This window comes from Dromaius novaehollandiae, chromosome Z, assembly GCF_036370855.1.
Source record: "Dromaius novaehollandiae isolate bDroNov1 chromosome Z, bDroNov1.hap1, whole genome shotgun sequence".
NCBI classification, from domain to species: domain Eukaryota; kingdom Metazoa; phylum Chordata; class Aves; order Casuariiformes; family Dromaiidae; genus Dromaius; species Dromaius novaehollandiae.
Window position 1 is genome coordinate 44033833 of NC_088132.1, and position 21406 is coordinate 44055238.

A 21406-nucleotide genomic window follows, 5' to 3' on the forward strand; every position below is an offset into this window, starting at 1 on the left:
TTCATTAACATACATAATTTCTGATCTACCTTTTCACTTTGGTTATATATCTGCAGCATGCTCTGCTATCTTATTTATTTTTCTCGGTTACTCACTGCTATGCTGACTTTCTCCCGTTTTCTTTATCAAAGTGATCCTTTCTTTAAGAAGCATGTCACTTGTTATGTTCCCTAAAGACACACAAAAATTAAAGGAGCTACCTATAAAAGATAATTATCTTTGACAATTCCTTTATTTCTCTATCTCATTAACAACATCTGGGATGTTTTTGTCTCTAACAACGGATGCACAGATGCTTAAGTACATGTTTGCCACTTTCTGTACTGCTTTCAATGATGACTTTATCCAGATGCACAGGCCTCAATTCCTTTCACATTTGGGACAATGGAAAACAAACAAACAGAGCTTGCTCTTCAGAGAAAGTCAGTGACAGAATCACCTCTCTAAACGAAGTGCTAAGTTTCCAAAGCAATTTTTAACACCTGAACAAAGTAAGGATCTGAATTGAAATCTGAATCTGAAATGAAAAGCAGATTTAGCCACTGCTGAAACACTGAAACCCACATCAAAGCAATCTTAAAAGACACAGTAAGCAGGATACAGTATACATGCATTTAGAAAAACAAACACAGTAGGAAAATCATTAACATTAAACAGAACACAAAAAACTTATCATGGGGCAAGGGGGATTCCACGTTTTATGGAGCTGTTTCTAATCTTTTTTCAGAGAAAAAAACTGCCATATGGATTTATGAATTACATATTTTCACAGCCGCACATTTACAGAATACAATTCTAACCTAAACCATTCCATTTTTAATTATTAAAAAGAACATCAGAATTAAACTGCTTAAACATCTTCAAGCATAAGCATCTGTAAGACAAAACACAGCCAAAACACGTGCTGAGACAGCTGAGTGATGAGTGTAAGTCAGCAAGCCCACCAATATTTTTTTCTTCAAAGGGCAGCATTAAATACCAGGTCAAAGCACTAATAATAATTATTTTACATAATCTCATCCAACTTGCTATTATAGAACAGAAAACTAGTAAAATCAGAGTCACTGTTTTTCTGAACTGAATGAAGTTGGTGTTTTGTCTTTCCTTCCTCTGTCAACTTCTTCAGAGTTGACATCCTTATCTCTTCTGGCTGATTTGGTCAGGCTTGTGGTGTGCTGGCCATATTTTAACTCTCAAAAGAACACAAAAAAGTGTGATGGCTTGAACCCAGTACAAAGTTACTGAGGGCAGGCGAGCATGGAAGCTAGCCAGAGCACTTAGAGCCCAGCAAAACAGGATTAGAATTAAGAAGTTTCTTGCAAACTCAAAGCCAAGCGAAAGAAGAATTTTTGGATAGATTTGGCACGGGAATCGGTGAAAGACTTTCACTAATTCCTTCTATAATTGTGTTAGTATGTTCCTACAGCTTTTCCTACCCTCTGAAAACCCTGAATCAGAACAATAAAGGTGTGAGAAGATCAGGATTTATATTCATCGGCAGAGATGTCTGGAGAAGCTGATTACCAACTATGCTTGTCTCAGGACCTGTCTCAGGACAATGCTCTAAGTCTCCATTTTCATAAAGTTAATCACATGCAAATATAATAATCTAATGTAACCAAACTGAATAAAGGCAGGTCAAGATTTCCTCAGTGAACTACTAAAGCCAGTACTCAAAAATTATAAACAATATTTACTGAGTCTTCATGAATGAAATGGTTTGTAATACAGCTTGCAGTATAATTTAGAAGACAAAACTAGTGATATATAAAACAAATATGCTGGTGCATTTTAAGCAATTCTAGAGGTTACCAAAACCATACATTTTCCAGCTGCTAAGAGAATCAACAGAGCAGTAAAACTGCCCAAAAGCTGCTATCATCCCAACAATTTGAAACTCTGCAACTGTTGGTGAATAACATGAACCCCAAATTCCAAAAATAAATCAAGAATAATTGATAAACTGAATAATTTTGCTGAACAATATATTCTCACAAAGAGAAAACTATATATTAGAAACAGCAACCTATCCATTACTATTTATAATACCAAAGATAATCCAAATTTGAGTTACAAAAACTGAAACACTTCCAATCGTAGTTTCTTTAAATACAAGCATCGAAACACTCACAATATAACCCTTTTTTCTAAAGAAAGTATTATGTACTGTCTTTTTAGGAAAGTAATTAAGATATGGCAGAGATACCTTGTAGCAAATTCTGTTGTTTGAATGGCTACAGAAAGAACAGATTTGAATAGCTCACTCCACTCAAACTGGTAGAAGGGAAGATCTACAAAGATTTGCAACACAGGTGAGTTTTGAGATCAGTCATTAGAATGGAAATAAAGGCAAACAGAAGACAATACCTTTTATGCTACAGAAACACTACATATTAACATATGGTGTGAAAAAAGAAAAAAAAAATTACCTGGAACAAGTTCCATAACAATATAAATAGGTTGCCGTTGTGTGCAAACTCCTATAAGTTTTACAATATTAGGATGATCATATTGTTTGAGTATTCTGCAAAACATACATTAGGTTTATTATATTAATAAACTTTATTGTACAAAGCAATTAAGTATTGTATGAAAATATCTTAAACCCTTAATGTTATTTTAATGGAACATGCCATTAATGCTATTGTTTAAAAACAAAACAAAAACAATGTAAGAAATGAATCATCATTCTGTTTGAAACTGAGGGCATATCAACTCACTTATAAATCAAGATTGAGCACCACATTATTTTGATTGTAATCCTACCATTTGTCTACATAAATAAAAGAACTGAAAAACTGCTTGACAGGTTTGGCATTTCTCAAGAACCCTGGCAATTAAATAGCATTTCAGTGGCAAACCAGTAGCAGAGTTAAGTCAAAAAAGCATGTACTGTTCAAATCATACTCATTCCAATTTTAATCCACAAAATTAATTAGTACAATAAGTTTTAAAGCAATATAGAGACAGCAATTTTAATTTCGGAGAACTAAACAAAGACATTTACATCTTTTTACACAATGCTTTAATAAGAACGTTTGCAGGATAAAACAGCATGCTATGATTTAGAAGTGAAATGAAGGGTTAGGAAGAATTCTAGAGAGACATCATAACTTTTATATGTTTTTTTCCTATTATTTGCTAACTCAAACTTCCTCTTCTTCTTCTCTTCTTCCTATGAGCAAGAGTAAAATAGCAGCCTACTTAGTAGATACATACTTAGTAAGAAATACTGCATTTCATTTTTTTCCCAGTACTACAGTGTTCCTTCAGCGGTGAGTTGCTTAGCAAATGAAACATCTCTGTAGTAGCCAACTGAGTTACGAGACATTTGAAAATATTCAGAAGCTATAATGGCTGATATTAGCTCTTTATATAATGTCTTGTACTTTTCCGTATTGATCACACTGTTTTTTGGTAAAAATGAAAATACATCATGTTCCATTAGAAGAAGGGAGCACGATAATTTAAATAATTTTTAAAATTATTTAAATAATTTTTAAATTATCTTGATACATCCCCTCTACCCTGAGGGCTTGGAATGTATTTATTTGCATACCCATATAATCAGCCTATATTCAAAATACTTAGCATATTGTGCTATGATTGCCATTTGAAAAACAGGGTATGCAATCATATGCTGTCTGAAACAGTACAGAATCACTCCTCTGAAGTGGATTCTTCTACCAATGAGAAAATTAGTAAATGGGATGTATACTATAACCTGGCCAAATCTGAAGAGCTGTTAGTCAAGCATGTGAGAAGGTAGGATTTATGACTGATATAATCACATTTAAAGTAACAACGTCTCCTTATCCCAGTCCTCATGGCACATCTCAGACAAAGCTCTAAATGCTTTGCTGAAGAGCTGGTTTAAGCAAGTGCAGATGTTGCGGCATTCACACGTTAAAAATATCTATTTTTAGCTACTGGGGAAACACGTGTAGAATGTATTGAGGGAGAGGAAAAAAAGGGAAAAGGAAAAGTTTAAGAATTGCTTCTTTGAATTTTTGTAAAGATCAGTTTTTATAAATCCATTCAAAAATAAGCCTTGAAAAAACAACTCAAAATAGATATATATTTTAATTAAATTTAGAGAACCTACCTGGCTTCTGACAGAAATTTTATTTTCAGTTCCTGAGGAAGATCTTCTTTACAAGTTTTTACAGCAACAGGAGTCTTATCCTTTAATGTTCCTTTATATACCTCACCAAAATTACCCTGAAATCAGGAGAAAAAAATAATTCTAATTAAACAAAGCCTTCACAAATATCCAGAAAAATACTGCAGACATCTCATGTTAGAAAGCATCTGAACTGCCACAGCATTTTACAATGCTTTTATGAAGTCACATGAAGTCTTCTTCCAATATCTTTGTCCTTAACACAATTCAGTTCACATAGACATCGTATATCTGTTATATGAATATTACATATGAATTCTAAATTGACCTTGTTGGAAAGAGAGAAAAAGAAAACCCATGATTTGTGTGTAAAACATCTTAGTAACTTCTAAAGTCAATAGATACTGAAAATAGTATTTTCTTTCTTATTTTTACTCCCTCCCTTTTTCATTTTCAAACTGTTGTATTTTAATAATGGTTCTCAACTTCTGTCTGTAAGATACAAAAACATGATCTGTGAAACTAGGACAAAACATTTTAAAACCACATAAACATTCTCACACATACAAGGAAGGAAAAAAGCAAACTAAGAAAAATAATAATCAATATTCAACCTTAATTCTAATTGTAAATTAAAAGCACTGAAAAAAAATGTGCTTTTTTCCCCAAAATGGTTAAGCGTCCCACAATATATTTTTTATAAGCTAAGCTGATCAACACTGCTCTATAAAGACAAGTATGCAAGCTCTCATATTTGGACAGGAATTTAGAAAGCAGCTCCTTTTTATAACCACATTTTTCAGATTTTTTTGCAGCACTGTAAGTTATATATTTTTTCAGTTTTCATAGGAGGTGATTGAAATAATTAGCAGAATAGTCTTCATCATGTGTATTTGCTACTTAGGTAAGAACAGAATGAAAAGGAATTAAGACAGATACTGAAGGAAGCAGCGTACTATGAGATAAACAGCAAAACACAGGGGTCAAACAAAAACTCACAAGAAAACAAAACCAAAAATTGAAGATCCCATTCTTTTAGTTAAGCTTTGTATTTCCCAAAGAACTGACACAACCCCATTTTAAAGGTATGTCAGGTATATTTCCATGAGTTCCTCTCCCGTGTGTTAGTATCTAGAGCTGCACGTGAGTTCAACAAACAGCAAAAAATCTCCTGGAAATATCTTCCTTTCTTTCCTCAGTCTTCCTTTCTTTCCTCAGTGATGGAGATTTCTTTATATCATGCACTTGAATACAGTAGTGCCAAAGGAAGGAAGATTGAAAAGGAAAGAAAACCCTCACAGATGAAAAATAATAGTGCTATTACTTACAAAGGAAGAAATTCAGGTGCCTAAACATAGGTCTCTAGTAGTATTTTGTACATCCTACGATAACTGAGACAGCAACACAGCTGGCAAACACAACATATGATACACAACAGTTATCCTGAGTCCCTTCTAAAACAGCACTTCTAAATGCTAGGACGCTACCTCTGATACCTAAAATAGCACTAGATGCCCATAGGCAAGGAGTTGAATCACTTCTAACATTCTTTCCTCCAAGTTTCTGTTTAGAGGTACTTAATAGTAAAAACTGAAACTAAAGACTACTGAAGTATTAAGAATGTTTTCTTGATATAAAATATTTCATTATCATTTTATATATGATTTCCAGTATAATATTTATTTTATATAACTTCCATTTTGCAGGGTATTAGCCAACAGAGTAAAGAATAAATGGACCATTCACTTCTGAGGTAAAAAAAAAAATCTTTCCCTTATTAAAGTCTGTATCTTCTTCTGCATCAAACTTTTATGATTTTCCTATTCACCTTTTGCAGGCCACTCATCCTTCAGATTTCTCATTTCCAGGGTGAATGGCAGCAGTTTATTTAACATTTTCTCATATGGAAACTATCCTACACCTTTGATCATCCTGTTATTCTTATCTTTTTAAAGATGGATGCATAACAGATTTATATAACGGACCAAGAAGCTTGTTATTCATTTCATTATTTTTTAAGTAATTATTAACTAGATTTGCTTTTATAATTTCTTCTAAGCACTTTTTTGTCCTTATTGAGGGTAAAAAATGTTTTGCGCCAAAAACATGAATACATTCATAAAATCATTTTAACTACCTTTACTCATCAAGCCTAATTCATATTTCTTTTTTGGAAGACAAGCCTTTTTGATGTCTGAATCTTTATTTTCTTATGCCAAATCATCTTTATTTTTCTCCTCTTCAGATGTTTCTGTTAAGAATATGAAACTGGCACTGCACCTGTATAGCATTTTATGTGGATGCAGCTCTGTCTAAAGATAGTTAATACTTGTTGTCATCTTAAACTGTTGAAGAGATTTTATCCTGGGAAACATTTTTTAGACTGTACTTAATTCCCTCACTTCTTGAATAGTTTAATTGATTCTTGCAGTGTGTCTCTTAATACTAAAGCAACTGTTGCTTCCATTTGGCTTCTCTATTTTCAATTTTTCAAGTTTTTGGACATCTTTTGGACATGGTGTCCAAAGTAGCATTTGCCCTAGATAGGTGCAAAGCTGCTGAAACCGTAAGTGGAGAACAAGGTAACAATTACCTGAGTAGGAGTATTTTAAAGACTTATGGCTACCAAGCAGAATTTGTGATATGAACTACAGCACAAGAGAATTAATTTAATACATGTAACTATTGTGAAGCTACCTATCATTCAGTAAGTCATACAAAAGCAGTGAGCATGTGTTATAACAAGTGTTGGTTAAATCATCGGATTATGTCAAATTCTTTCTTTATTTAAAATTTCCTACTCTGCAACAATATTTTTCTTTTGTAAGATTCAACAAAGCAAAATAGCCACATAATGCTTTATAGAAATCTAGCTAGCTTTCAGGTTAGGTTTTAGGCCTTCCAAACAAGAAGAATATGCACACAACAGTTAAACACTTTCAGCAGTAAAACAAACATATTATATCATTTACCTGTAAATGTGATTTACGTTTACTTAAAGCACAATATTATGATTATTATGAAAATAGAAAATGTATAGACTTCATGACTAATACATACTTATTTAAATGTTATTTAGCTCACTTGATTACTTACTTTGCCAAGTAATTCCCCCAGTGTGACATCTTCATGATTGAGAACCCATTTCTTATCCTACGGAAAGAAAAGGAAAGAAGAATTTCCAGTTTCTATCTACGTCCTTTAAGATACATTCCAGCCAGTGGAAAAGGACCTAAAGAATCATCTTATTCAGCTCACTTAGTAAACAGCATGATAAGAAATTAACAATTCAAGAGTCTGTAAAACAGATTTTAGAAATCTTGCTACACAATACAATATTGAAATATACTATATAGCAAATTTCTATCAGAAGATTAAGCCTGCAACATGAGAGTATGCATGTAGAAAGAACGCAGTATGTACTTTTCACAAAAGCTCTCAACAGCTCTTGCCAAAAATGACTTAAGTCAAAATCAGATACTAACACTTCCATTTTAGAATACAAAATAATGTATTGCTAGATCAAAAACCGATTTCTCTTCTGGCTGCACCGAAAAAGGAACCAACTTTTCTAAACATGAACTAGACAAGTATTTGCATTTCTTAAATCTTTTCTGGTAGTTTGATATATTACAGGAAACTATCTGAAAAAGATAACGTAATAAATGCCAATTATAGTATCCATTCAGTGCTGATGACCAACACTGCAAATATTCTTCAACAGCCCACAGACACATCAAAAACAATTCTAAGCTTCTTGCTACACAGACGTATTTAATAAATACTTAGTTAAAATGTTATAGTTGGATATTTTAAGTCTAAACCATACAATGAAAGAACTATTTATTATTTCTCATTTTTAATTGCACCTGAACTGCTTGCTAACAACCTCACAAACACTACTACCATCAACCATGTTACTGGTAAGAACCTAATTATATTTCAAGCATTCTCTATTACTAATGAAACAGGTTGGAAAAAAAAAACCCCCAACAACAAAAAACAAATGAGTGTACTGCCAACTCAGTAAATCATTTCACCTTAAAGCTCACAGAAAACCAAATCAAACATGTTGGCTTTGCAGTATCCCTGATACTAGAATATCAGTTTTACTGGACCATGGAGGACTTGGCCCCATTTCTATTGAGAATGCATCAATTTCAGCACCTGAACAAAACCAAATTACAACACAGAGTATTAACTTCTAGGATTCAGAGTCCCAAAGTCTTTAGGACTTCTACAGATTAAAACTGATACCAGAATTTTATGAGAGGAACGTACTGATGCCAACAGAGCGCTATGGAACGTGCGTCGTGCTGTCGCGATGCGCCCTGAGCTATCTCCTACTAATCTTGCTGCGTGTAATTATCTATTCCATAGGACACAGCTTTGATTAATCAACAGAAGTTAAAGAAAATTAACAAAAAGTTTTTGGAATTTATTAGAATTATGATGATTTAAAGCTATCTTCTTCCTATACACTTTTACCTTCAATTAAGCTCTGAAATACATTATGGTCATCTTCTGTTGACTACGCATTAAGTGAGAGTAAGCATTGTTATAACTGAATGTGGTTTATCACCAAGTTTTTAAAAACAAAGCCTACATATTTTCATTCAGGGAATTAAAAAAAAAAAAAAGACACAATGTCTTTACATGGCCATCTGAAATCAATATATCAGTTGTAGTTTAAAAACATATGCTATTAAACATTCTTGTACCAGCATCAAGTACAAGAGATTTTACTTTTAGCAAATGTCAAGAGGAGACTGAAACATTTTAACTTAAAGAATAACCGTTTTCCAAAGTGTTCTTAATTTTTTGGACCGCATTGTCCCATTTGCTTTCAGGATAAAAAACAACAGCAGGAGAATTATTGCCACCATTTTATTTACCAGATACAAAGATCTAAACATATTAAAACAAATTATGGAACTGAAAAACTGGAAAAGGAAAAGGTCTGTTAAGGTATTACATTCATGAAAGTTCTTAGCATAGGTTACAATATTTATCAAGTGCTTTTTCTCCTGGTTTGCTTTACAACGTTAAGTACATTTAAAATTATGCTGAACAAAGCCTGTTTTGCTTTGATTTAGATAATCTCATTTCTGCTAATGTATTTATTGTTGTTGTACTGCTATTTGTTGTTCTGCTAAGGTCACACACAGTCTTTGTAATCCTGCAATTGGTGCCTGCTTTCCAAGTGAACCACAGTACGCAAGTAGGCTCTCACTGATAACCACTACATCAGACAACAATGCAAAATACAAATACGCATTTTATCATAGGCCAAAATTTCACTCACTATTGCTAATAGCTTTACAGTGTGAAATGATCTTAAAAACAAAATGAAAGCGTAAGCTGTCCCATTATTCTCCCTCTCAAGCATAATGTACCAGGCTGAATGAAACCGAAAGATTGTTGTGGGTGCTGCTCTGAAGAGGGTTACTACTACATAAAAATGCATGCCTATGTTTTAACCCTCTGATTTTTATTTTGGTGCACCATAAGGCACACTAATTCAGAAATGACAAATTATACTAGCTTCTCAAGCTTCCAGGATCTTCTATGCTTAACAAACCAGCACACACCCCTGCTAGATATTGGTTAAGTACAAGAGAAAACTTAGTAATAATTGTTAGTATTGAGCAGGAAAAGTACTTTATATCACACTGTTACACTCATATTAGCCTAGAATTTTATAAAGCCCTGGACAGATAAGAAAGTTTTCTTAATATTCACTTCTGCTTACTTAAAATCATTAAAGCAGAGGCTAAAGACAGAGGGTAAATAAAATTACTATTCTTGATACTGCTTGCTAATTTGATATTAGGCAATTTTATGACAGATGAACAAAACGAATCTTCTTACGTAGCATTCAAGGGATAAAGACGGGTCTGGTTGCAGGAAAGCTTTTTTTTTTTTTTAAACAAGATCTTTTGTGCCCTTGAAATTTTATATTATGTGCTCCTAGAACATTAGCAAGTCACACACAATCCCTTCTGAAAAGTCTGCAATTGACTGTAATTATTAGGAACAATTTGGCACTATGCATACTAAAATAACACTAAAAAAAATGCCTGATGAGCAGGAGCAGAAAGCTTGCAGACTCGGTCTTCAATAATGCAGATTCTCAAACAACATTCAGAGCATGCCCTGTATTTTTCTTTGAAGGCTCTTCCACATCCTGCCCACGTCCATCCAGCCTTCAAAATCCATACTCCTCACTGTTTGAACTCTCTCATCACACACTTCCCACACAAAATCATGATATTTACCTTCCAAGCCTGCCTTTACTCTATGCTGACAGTGAGTTGGGGGCCGCTGAGCACTCGGATACGCATGCAGCAGAGTAGACACCACACACTAGGGCAGTAAGCCACTGCAGATCAGTAGATACATGCCAACTGATGGGCTTAAGTCTGTTCCTTCAAACGAGCTGATGCAGCGTGCAGAGTACAAAGTTTGAGCTTTATATAGGTGGCTGCTTGGCCTGCTTGCGTCTAAGCCTAATCCTGGTGGTACCCAAGTTTAACACAGGGCTCTATCTAACCGGCTAAGATTCATGCTGACAACGGTTAAAAACACCAAAAAGCAGTTGGGGTGAACAATCAAGCAACCCAAATGTTGTAACAGTGTACAGAGATGAACAGGAAAAAAAAAAGCAGTTCTTTCAACAAACAGTTCCTATGCCAAGTTTGAATGCAAAAGGCCATCCAAGCATGGAACGGAGTAATTTTGGTCTAAATTCCAAAGCAGTTTTAGCTGTGGAGCTTTTAAAATTCACTTCTACTTGTCTCAGATGTAATAGCGAATAACCTGTATATTGAATAGAGTAAGGAATTTTGTGTTTCTCTGTTCCTAAGTGGAGCAAAGATTCATTTGTGCTTGTTATGCATTTACAAAGCTATAGATAAAAAAGAACAAAAAATGTGAAACAATTTACCATGTGTAACACCAAAATAGCTCATATGAAAAACTGGACTTAAATCATTCATTGGAAATCACTAGACTAGGAAAAAATTCCTATGCTCATACAAACTTTCTTATTACCTACATCATTCTCCATCACGTATATATAAACTCCCTGTTGGTAAGCCTTTCTCCTATAAACCTGACAAAGTCACTTCAAAGTTCTGCAAAGAGATGTAGCATATAATATCAAACTTGTCAGGTTTCTTAAAAATCATTGCAAACTAAAGTAATACTGTATTCATTATAAGAAATTCATTTAAATATACAAACATTCATTTCACTGCCTCCTGTATTTTTTACTAGTTTTTTTTTTTAATCAAAGTTGTTGTGATCCTTTGCAATGATAAAGTTTTACTGGGAAGATCAAAATTTAAAAAACAAAATCTGGAAAAAATTATTACTTATTAGGTAATATTAGACAAGTCTGCAGAGTTCACATTTCAAAGCATCTGTCAAAAAAAATTCATAATGCAAGAAGAAAATATCACCTCAAAACTTAAAAAAATGTACCTGACTAGAATATAATCACGTCAGATTTTAGTATTACTTCAGATCTGACAACTTCCGCCACTCATTGAGTATTATTTTGTTGCTATTGCCTTCAAACTAGTTGCTTAAGTTTATAAAAATACAAATATTTGCAACAGAAACAGCATGCAAATATATTTTCAGCTACAGCAGGTAGGAAATATTCTACTCTATATGCTGACAATGCTTCCAAGGAAGTGTAGTGTATAAATCCTTTAGTTAAAGTAAGAAACTCAGTAGAGATTACATTAGAAGAATGCAGACAGAATATCTATTATCTTTAAAAATCCGAGAGAAGACTGTTTTTAAAATAAATTACTATGGGTTACTAAAACATTTGAACCATACATGCAGGGAAAAACTAGAATTCAGTGATTTTTCCAAATTGTTTTGTAAGGAGAGTGTCCTAACTTGAATCTGCCTGACCTGGCAATCATTCTTCCTGACAACTGAAACACACACAGACTGACTTGTTGCAGTTGTCTTAGGAGCCTTTTTTAGTTGGCTGTCCCATCTATGTTGCACAGACAGTGAGCCTACAAGTCGTGCATTGCTGTTCCCTGGACCTGCTGGGAGCTTCAGCCTCTTGACCGCTGGTTCTGGTCCCTGCTCTGCCTCCTGCTCTGCTCTGGTTCCCCTGCCTGCCATCCCACTCGTGATCCCCACCGATACAACCCAGCCTTGCCCAGATGCCAGTTTGTGATACAGCCTCCTCTGTTTCGCCAGCTCAGACTAGCCACTGGCCACAACTTTCTCTCACCCCATGGATGGAGCCTTTCCTGAAGTGCTTCATCTTTTTTTTTTTTTTTTTTCCCTGAATGCCAATGATGGGGAAGGCGGGGGGGGAGCAGTTTTTGAAGGAGAAACCTATTTGCAATCTGTGTAAGAAAGTATGACACATTCTATTCTTAGTGATACTGCAGCCATTTCATAAAAAGCTATAATAATTCTACCATTTGAAACAGATCTTGAAAGAAAGCATGAAGAATATCCCATGGTAAAAAAGTCTTTGTCCCACAATAAACTGTAGATAATTGTAAAATATAACAATAAATTATCTGAAATAAACTAGAAGATATAAAGTATTGAAAATGAGAATTTCAATTTTGTCATTAGCATTCTACAGGAAGATTTTAGTAGCATACAAAATTATATATCGATAAAATGTTCTGCTTTATACATAATCCAAATGCAGCTTCAGTAGCTTAAGCCCAGCCTCCAATTCTATGGCATTACTGAGGCAGTTCTGTTTCCCATAGTGGAGACCAGAAGCTGGCCACTATTTCCACATCTTCACCTTAGGCTCAGTGACTCACAACACTCTCTGCTAAGAAAACAACCTCTCTATCGCCAGCGACTGCAATTCCTACTTTAGCTCAAACAAGGGCGGCCTGGACTGCGAAGGAAAATTTCATGAAATCTCAATGGGAACTGGACATTTAACACCCTTGTACATCCTGTGCCAAGGGAATCTGAGAGCTGGGCCTCAAATTCAGAAGATTTTTTTTTTCCAAATGAAGCAACTCAAAAAACAGAGCGGAGCATTCAGTATATGAGCTGATGTAATACAAGAATCCACTTATTTACTCTTCCACAAATAGCAAGCTTCGCTGTTGTGCAGTTTGGGGAGAGACAGTTATTGTACTGTTTGCAGATATCTAAGTAGTTGATGGAAAAATACTTGCGAAACTTGAAAGCAAAATGTTAGTATGAACTGTTACTTGTCTGACAACTCTCATTCATTGCACTGAAAGAACTGTGCTCTATTCCAAGAACTGTACACAGGTACATACCCTATACAGCTATATGACGCTCACCCTGTAAATCATTGTGACTAATTGTGGTGGTCTTTCACCCCCAAGACTGGCAATGAGACCTTCTGCAAATGTCTAAAAGTTTATTTACTTATGTTTCAGAGAAATGTATGGTCTCAAAAAGTCCAATTTTCATATAGGGTTGTGCCCCAATATACTAAAAATTTTAACGTAAGTTCACACCATACTCAAAATCATTTTGCTACACATGAAGACATGCTGGAGAAGGTCTCATACTCAGCTAAAACTCAAGCGTTTGCTTTAGCCAAAACGCTAAGTAATTTTAATGTACAACACAGGGTTTCAGCAGTATGTGTACAAAAATAAGACCTTTACAAGAGAGTAGAAATTTCACTTTTCAATTTAACTACATAGTCTTATTCAAATATATTTTGTGCTGACCAATTATACATCTGACTAATCTACATCAGAACTATTTATTCCTACATTATTTCAATTACATTTTAAAGATAGTCTTTCTCTCTGTAATTACCAAACTAATATATGAAAAAATCCCTGTGTCTCTACATCTCAAAGGCAGAGAAAACCCTTTTGTATGTAATTAGACCTTAATGCAGGGCATTATCTCTCTTGTTGTGGGTAGAACTTGTCTATAACTAACATGCTAGGTTAAGCCATATTATCTGCCTTGAACCAGATATTATATAAAATTATTTCTGCTAAAAGACTAAATCCTAGCAGAAGGCACAACAACCATCATCACTGCCTTTAACTCATCAGTTTTTAAATTCAAAAGCAAATAGTGCAGAATGTATAAAAAAAATTCAGTTATTAGCGAGACAGATAACCAGCAAAGGATTTCCCTAGGAAAGCAACCCTTAAAAAGAAAAGGAACCCTGCCTTGAACCCTAGGTAACTGGTATGGAGTACTGAGTACAACCTGAGTACAGAGCCTGATCAAGGCCCTTTTTGAAACACAAAGCTTGGGACCATCTTAAAAGAAGCTGGAAGATGATTTTTTTTAAACTCTGAAAGCTCTTCTACCCCTTCAACTGAGGAGGGTTCAGTCTCTGACAGAATAGCATCCACAGTGCTCTGATTCACAGTACTGCGTATTTCCTTCCAGCTACATACCAGCGACTTCTGCTGTCAACTCATATGGAAGGCTTATACTGACTTACTACTTCTTTTTGAAAGGAGAAAACCGTCAAAAAAATGGAAGGTGTACAGAAGAAACACACTGCACAGTTCACCTTGCTAGGAAAGTGGCTACTCATTACCTTCTTCCACAGCTTTACATTTAGATGAATTAAGCAGGGCAGAGGGGAGTGTGAAGACAGGAAAGAAGGGGAAAAGTCATTACTACTGAGATTTCTAGGACTTCTTTATTATGTTTGAGGCCACAGGATCACACAGACAATTGTTTCTATAAGGCATGCTCAGTGCACATTCTGCAGACCCTCTGAGCGTCTCTAGTGATTGTCCCAAACTCCCTGCAGGCCACTTGGTCAGCCTCCCTCACATGAAGTCTCGTACCACACGACCATGCCTGTGTGATGGGATCCATGCACAGCCATTCCCCCTTCCCTGGGGAGGGCTTCCGAGGAAAGTCTCAATAGCTGCTAATAGATTTTTCACCTATAGACAAGATTCTTGATTGAAACTGCTGGCTCACTGACCAGAAGCCAAAGGCACCATATTTTCTTCACCTCCTGCTTTTGATTTTGCTCCAATTTAGAACTGTTCTGTCCACCAAAGCCTGTAATATTTTCTAGATATTTTTTGTTGATTGGATACCTCATTCAGAAGCTGTTACACTATAAACAGATAGAAGGGCCAGCAAATAATGCACACTTTTCTCTACCAGTAAAGCTCCAGTTTAAGTAAATGATTTGTAAAGAAAGCTATGAAAAATCATTTGTAAATGATTTAATGAAAAAAAAATTAAATGACTACTTGGAAGTATTAACAGAATTTTTTTTACACTGAAATAAATTCTGTAAAAGCAAAAGAGTTCAGAATTAAAAAGTTAATGCATTTTTTTTACCTCCTAATTCCCAAGATTCAATACTTCAGTGAATGACTTTTTGAAAATATTGACAACATGACATTTCAAAGGCTTGTTTATGAAGAACACATCTGATGCATAAACCTTCAGAGGAATAATTAAACAAAATGGCATTATAAACTGCAATTGAATGAACTGTCAAAGGATTTGTTATCACTATATTAGTACATTAATCACTACCTGTATTCTTCTTTTTATGAAAACTTTTAGTCATTTATCATACCAGTGTAACCTATTCATTCGATTCAGTATCTTGGTTCAGCCAGATTTTTCACAATCAAAGGATTATTCAAACTTTGATCAGTTTTGCTACTAAAGCTCTTGTTGCTTTAAGAAAAAAATTTTTATCAATAAATATATGCAAATTGTGCCAACTTGTTATACTCAGTTTCATAAGCTATCAGTAAGTGAATATTGATTTAAACGATACATAAATTAGAGTTGCCTATTTATGAGTGATTTGCTCTGTGAATAGAAATATTTAATTACTTTTGTAGGTATACGAACTATGTCTGAAGTTGAAGAGCCTCATCACATATGTCACTCCAGCAGCTAGTTGGCTGAACCAGCAGAATAAAGAGAAGGCAGCTGCCACTCTGGGAGACACTCAAACGATCCTTTCTGTTTCTAGTTGGAATATCTTCAAAACTGCTCTTTTACTACTCATCAGGCACCATCTGCACAAACCTCAAAAGCAGACGGCTAAAGAAAACGATGGAACCCTTAGCATCGCATGCTCCTTCTGATTGCACTTTTCATCACTCATTTAGTCTCTAACTTCTGTGTATTCATAATTGATTCTGACACCAGGAAAATTTGACAGACCATCCGTGAGACTTTAGTAGAAGATACATAGTGTAACACAATCAACAGAACAAAAACTGTAACCAGCACTTCTCTCTCCTATCCTAATTTCCCTCCCCTTAAACTATTCTGTATCAGCTATTCTGTTGTGCTCCTCCCTCCTACCTTCTCTCGCCCTCTGGTTCAGTAAAAACCTTAAACACTAAACCCAGTATTTTCTCAATAGGAAAATATCAAAATACAATCCTCTTCCCCTTTAATACAGCCTTCACTTTTTGTGAGGATTATCATTGAGCTTCTGAATTAAAAAAAAAAAAATGGCAGCCTCACTAACACATTCTATTCCTCCACTCAAAAAACAAACTCACTCACTTGAGATTAGTTTTTGAAAGAGGAAAAAAAGGTTTGGGCACTCCAGGACAGGTTTAGCACTGTAAATGCTATGCAGAGAGAAGCACATAAGCCTTAGCACTGGCTAAGCCTGTAATTTCCTGCTAAGGTTCATGACTCTTCATGCACTGAGAACGGAAACTGGAAACCTAACTCAAGGCTTATGGTGGTACTGAAACACCTCAACCTATGGTCCCTAAGTCCATCTGTGAATTCAACTCTCAAACTGCGGATGGTCCCTCTGTCCAATAGCACTACTCTAGACAAAGAAGAAAGTATCTTAAATAGAAATATTTAATTGAAAAAGACTAGAGCTTCACATGTATTAAAATTCTACTTAATATCTTAGGCACTTGTGGAAGGATTTCACTACTGTACACTCTTCTGACCCCCACCAATACAGTGAAAAAGTATTCAAGAGAAAATGTTGTCATCTATCTCATAGAAGTGTACAATTCCCATGTTAGAAAAGAAACAAACTCAATTTTCTAGTTTGCAATGTGTTAAATATACATCTAAATACTCTGTTTTGAAACAAAGTGTCTCTGGTTCCAATGATTATTTTAATTAATAAACTATAATATGAGCAGTACCACAAGGTGAACTGTAACAAGGACAAGGCTATCTATGTTTTTACTGAAAGTATGTTGCCTCACTAATACTCTGTTCAAATTGCATTCAATTGAATATGTCATCAGTCAATATTTCTGCACAAGTGCCAATAATACATTAATTAAGCACATAAAGGAATGTGTGCATATCAGTGTGGTAGCTTGAAAATACGCAGACTACCTAATATGTTTTAGGGTTTATTTACTGTTCAGGAGTTTAAAAGACAGCTTTGGCTATACCCAAAACTATGTGAGAATTTCTTCGACGTTAGCTTAAGTTAAACAATAGCTAGAAACAAAGTCACGTCTTTTTTCTATCTGATCACAAACTTCATGATTTGGACATGTACTTGTTTCTGATTACAAACAGAATGTAAAAAAAGTATTTCTCTACTTGTCAAATGCTATTACCATTAATTACCATATTACCATATTATTGCCATAAATGAATAGCATGTGCAAAAGATACTGAAAGATATAAAAGAAAGTGACAAAAAAATGGAAAATAAAAATCTTTAATGTAGGTATGTGTAGACAGACAGCATAATGCCCATCAGAGTCATAAAAACTCTCATTTTGACAGAGTTGCTTCTAACTCAAACAAATTCAAAGCAAATTCAGTACATTCTCTTACCTAACCGTAACCTAATCAGAATGAGACAGAAGGCCAGAACTCTTGAGACTACTAATGCCACTACTATTCCCCCCCCTGCAAAAGGGAGCTGTTTATAACGTAGCCCTCTTCTTGCAACGCTACAATAAACGTTCCTTTACTACAAGGACTAGTCCTTGTTCAGACTTGTCCACCTTTAATTTTGGACCACAGAACGTAAAAGCACTATAGACAAATCCAGTTACAGAAATTAATGCTTGGACACACCTGCTTGCTATTGTATAATATACCTTATTTCCAAATGGGATTATTTCAGAAAACCGGAAACTTTATTATGTTTTACTTCATATATGTCCTTTGGCAACCACAACTCTGTATTTGTCTCAAGACAAACATGGAAGAAGCTGAAATTGAATTACATGAATGCCATACTTGATAGCCAAGCATAATAACTGACTTGCCTCAGATAGAGCTTCACTACCTTTTGGGAGACAACCCTTTATTAGATATAAGGAGCTATTTGGCCAAAACAGGATTTTGAGACACACTACAAGAATACCAAGGAAATAACATGATATCTAAGGGATAGGAAGGAACTGCTTCAATCTGGACACTTACAGAGAGGAAATGAGAGATTCATGATGATGAGACTGCTATGATTAGTACATGGTTGCTTGCAAAGCAGGCAATGGTGTCCCTTGTTCCTTGGCCCACAAACCCTGGGCCTACTTGTGAAAGGCACTACTGTCTTTTGCAGCCACATTCTCCCATACATTTTGCTTAATAATACCAGCCTTTCTTGCTTATTCTTCTACATTATTGATAAAGCAACCTGAGTGTCACGTCGGGACTCCCCAGGGGCTGGTAGCAGTGAGGGCTCCCAGTGGCAGCAAGGCAGGGCCTCACAGCCAGGGCCCATCTCACTGCCCCACGAGGGTGCTGGGCAGCCTGGGCCCAGGCAGCAGGCACCTCTGCAGGGCCAGACCAAGGCCAGGCTGTTGGCCCAGGGCTTCAGGTTAGGCCTGATAAGGAAAACTCAGCCCAGACAGAGCCCTGCAATGGCTGGGCACAGGGATGAGGCAGGGCTGGATCAGGCCAGGACATCAGCCCACAGATGTGTGTCTGGGTCCAGATCAATAGGGCCCACAGCCAGGCTCAGGCAGGGCTGCAACACAGCAGAGATTGGAGCTCAGGTGGGAGCCAAGCACTAGCACCTTGGTGGGGGGCAGCTCCTGTGGGACAGGTCAGCCCTGGCCGTGGCCTCCCCGCAGCGCTCCTGGGACACTGGCAGGCAGGGAGCAGCTCCAGCTGCACTGGCCCTGCAGAGGTCCTCAGCCCCAGCAGCCAAACCACCACCAAGGGGAATGCTCTCAGGGGCCTGACAGTGATCTGGCTATTTACTAGTGACATGTATTCATCAATGACCTGGATGAAGGGACAGAGAGCACCCTCAGTAACTTTGCTGATGATACAAAACTGGGAGGGGTGGCTGTGCTGCCATTCAGAGAGCTGGACAGGCTGGAGAGATGAGCTGAGGGGAACCTCAGAAGTTCAACAAAGGCATGTGCAGAGTCCTGCACCTAGGGAGGAATAACCTCATGTACCGGTACAGGCTGGGAGCTGACCTGCTGGAAAGCAGCTGTGCAGAGAAGGACCTGGGAGTCCTGGTGGACAGCAAGTTAGCCATGAGCCAGCAGTGTGCCCTTGTGGCCAAGAAGGCTAACGGTATCCTGGGATGCATTAGGATGAGTGTTGCCAGCAGATCAAGGGAGGTGATCCTCCCCTTCTACTCAGCCCTGGTGAGGCCACATCTGGAGTAGTGTGTCCAGTTCTGGGCTCCCCAGTTCAAGAAACATGGAGCTACTGGAGCAAGTCCAGAAGAGGGCTACTAAGATGATTAAGGGACTGGAGCATTTTTCCTATGAGGAAAGGCTGAGAGAGCTGGGCTTGTTTAGCCTGGAGAGGAAGGGGAGGGGAGAACCATAACATTTATAAATATCTGAAGGGAGGGTGTCAAGAGGATGGGGCCAGACTCTTTTCAGTGGTGCCCAGTGACAGGACGAGAGGCAACGGGCACAAAGGGAAACACTGTAAATTCTGTCTGAAGGTAAGGGAAAGCTTCTTTACTGTGAGGGTAGCAGCACTGGAAGAGGCTGCCCAGGGAGGCTGTGAAGTCTCCTTCCTTGGAGATATTCAAAAGGCATCTGGACAGTGTCCTAAGCACTGTGCTGTAGGTGTCTCTGCCTGAGCAGGGCAGCTGGACTAGGTGATCTCCTCCAACCTCAAATATTGTGTGTGTGATTCTGTGTTTGGAATCGTATCACTGTATTTAACCTTTGAAGATACTGCTAGATCAACAGATGGCCAAAAACTGAGAAACAGGTTGTCAACTAGGCAACTCGCTGAGTGGAGAACTATGGTCAGCCTTGATACTGTTACCCCTCCCAGGTGTTCAGGTAGCAGCTAACAGTCTCTCTCCATGTTATACTGGAGGTTTACATAACTAACATTTTTACAAGCAAGTATATTCCCAGACTTCTTGAGGCTATCCAGGGAGCTTGCTTTGATTTCAACAAAGATAAGTACTTTCAGACAGAAGAGTTATTTCAAGAGTTAACTGCAACTTGGAGAATATCTATTGATAATTAAAAAAATAGTATCTTCAACTGTGAAAAAGAATACTTCGAAAACAAGCAGAACATTCTCTTTTTATTTGTAAAACAAAATATCCTGAATTTGAAAAGACTCTGGACAGAGATCATAGCCAGTATCCTTGTCTTGAACGAGCAAAAGGGAATCATACATTGTTCATTTCTTTGGTAGAAATGCAGCTACTAGAATTGTGTGTAAGGCCACTCAGTCTACGGTAAGAACAGCTGATAATCTCTGCTAAAGATGCAGTCTCTCTCTCTTCCCCCCCCCCCCAAAAAAAAAAGACTGAAATTTTATCCCTTTTACTCTGAATTTCTTCCAAACACATAAGCTGAAGTCTGAGGTGCAGCTTTCCTGCTGCCTATTTCCCTTCATTAGCAGAAAACACATCAAAGATACCAGATATTATTATGCCAAGAAGAAGGTTTACAAATTAGTTGCAGTAAATTATAACAGCTCTCAGTAAAATGGAAAACATAACCCAGAATGAATACTTAGTGCTCAGATTCCCCTAGCATTATTTTTCTTTAATTTTCAGGAACAATTTCAATCATAAAGTAGTCTAACATGGTACTTTTTCAAATTAACAGCCAGCAGTAAGGCAATTAAGTACTAAGCATTTTAAAAACAGACATTTTGGGAATTAAATATGAATTTATGAGTCTATGCTTAAGCACCGACTTTTTAAAGTCCTAGCAATTTTTTTTAGTAGGAGAGAGAAAGGGAGAAAGAGAAAGTGTCACACGTGCTTGTACTACTTTTTGGAGTACCATCCGACACAAACAAGATTCTTATCTAACGGACTCTAAAGCAAGATTTGTAAAAGGTCTACTGAAAGAAGGAGCAAATCATGATCAGGTTCTACCA

The 21406-nt window shown here is 36.5% G+C and overlaps 1 protein-coding gene across 8 annotated transcripts in view; it reads right to left on the reverse strand.

The window, feature by feature from the left end:
• LOC135324785 (tyrosine-protein kinase Fer) overlaps nucleotides 1-21406 on the reverse strand; it is a 183670-nt gene that overhangs the window by 59523 nt on the left and 102741 nt on the right. For all 8 annotated transcript variants that reach the window (XM_064501705.1, XM_064501704.1, XM_064501703.1 and 5 more), the window contains 3 exons: nucleotides 7220-7276; nucleotides 4106-4221; nucleotides 2430-2524 (listed from right to left, as the gene is read on the reverse strand). In XM_064501705.1, coding sequence (XP_064357775.1) covers nucleotides 2430-2524; nucleotides 4106-4221; nucleotides 7220-7276 — 268 coding nt within the window. The remainder of the gene's footprint in view (nucleotides 1-2429; nucleotides 2525-4105; nucleotides 4222-7219; nucleotides 7277-21406) is intronic.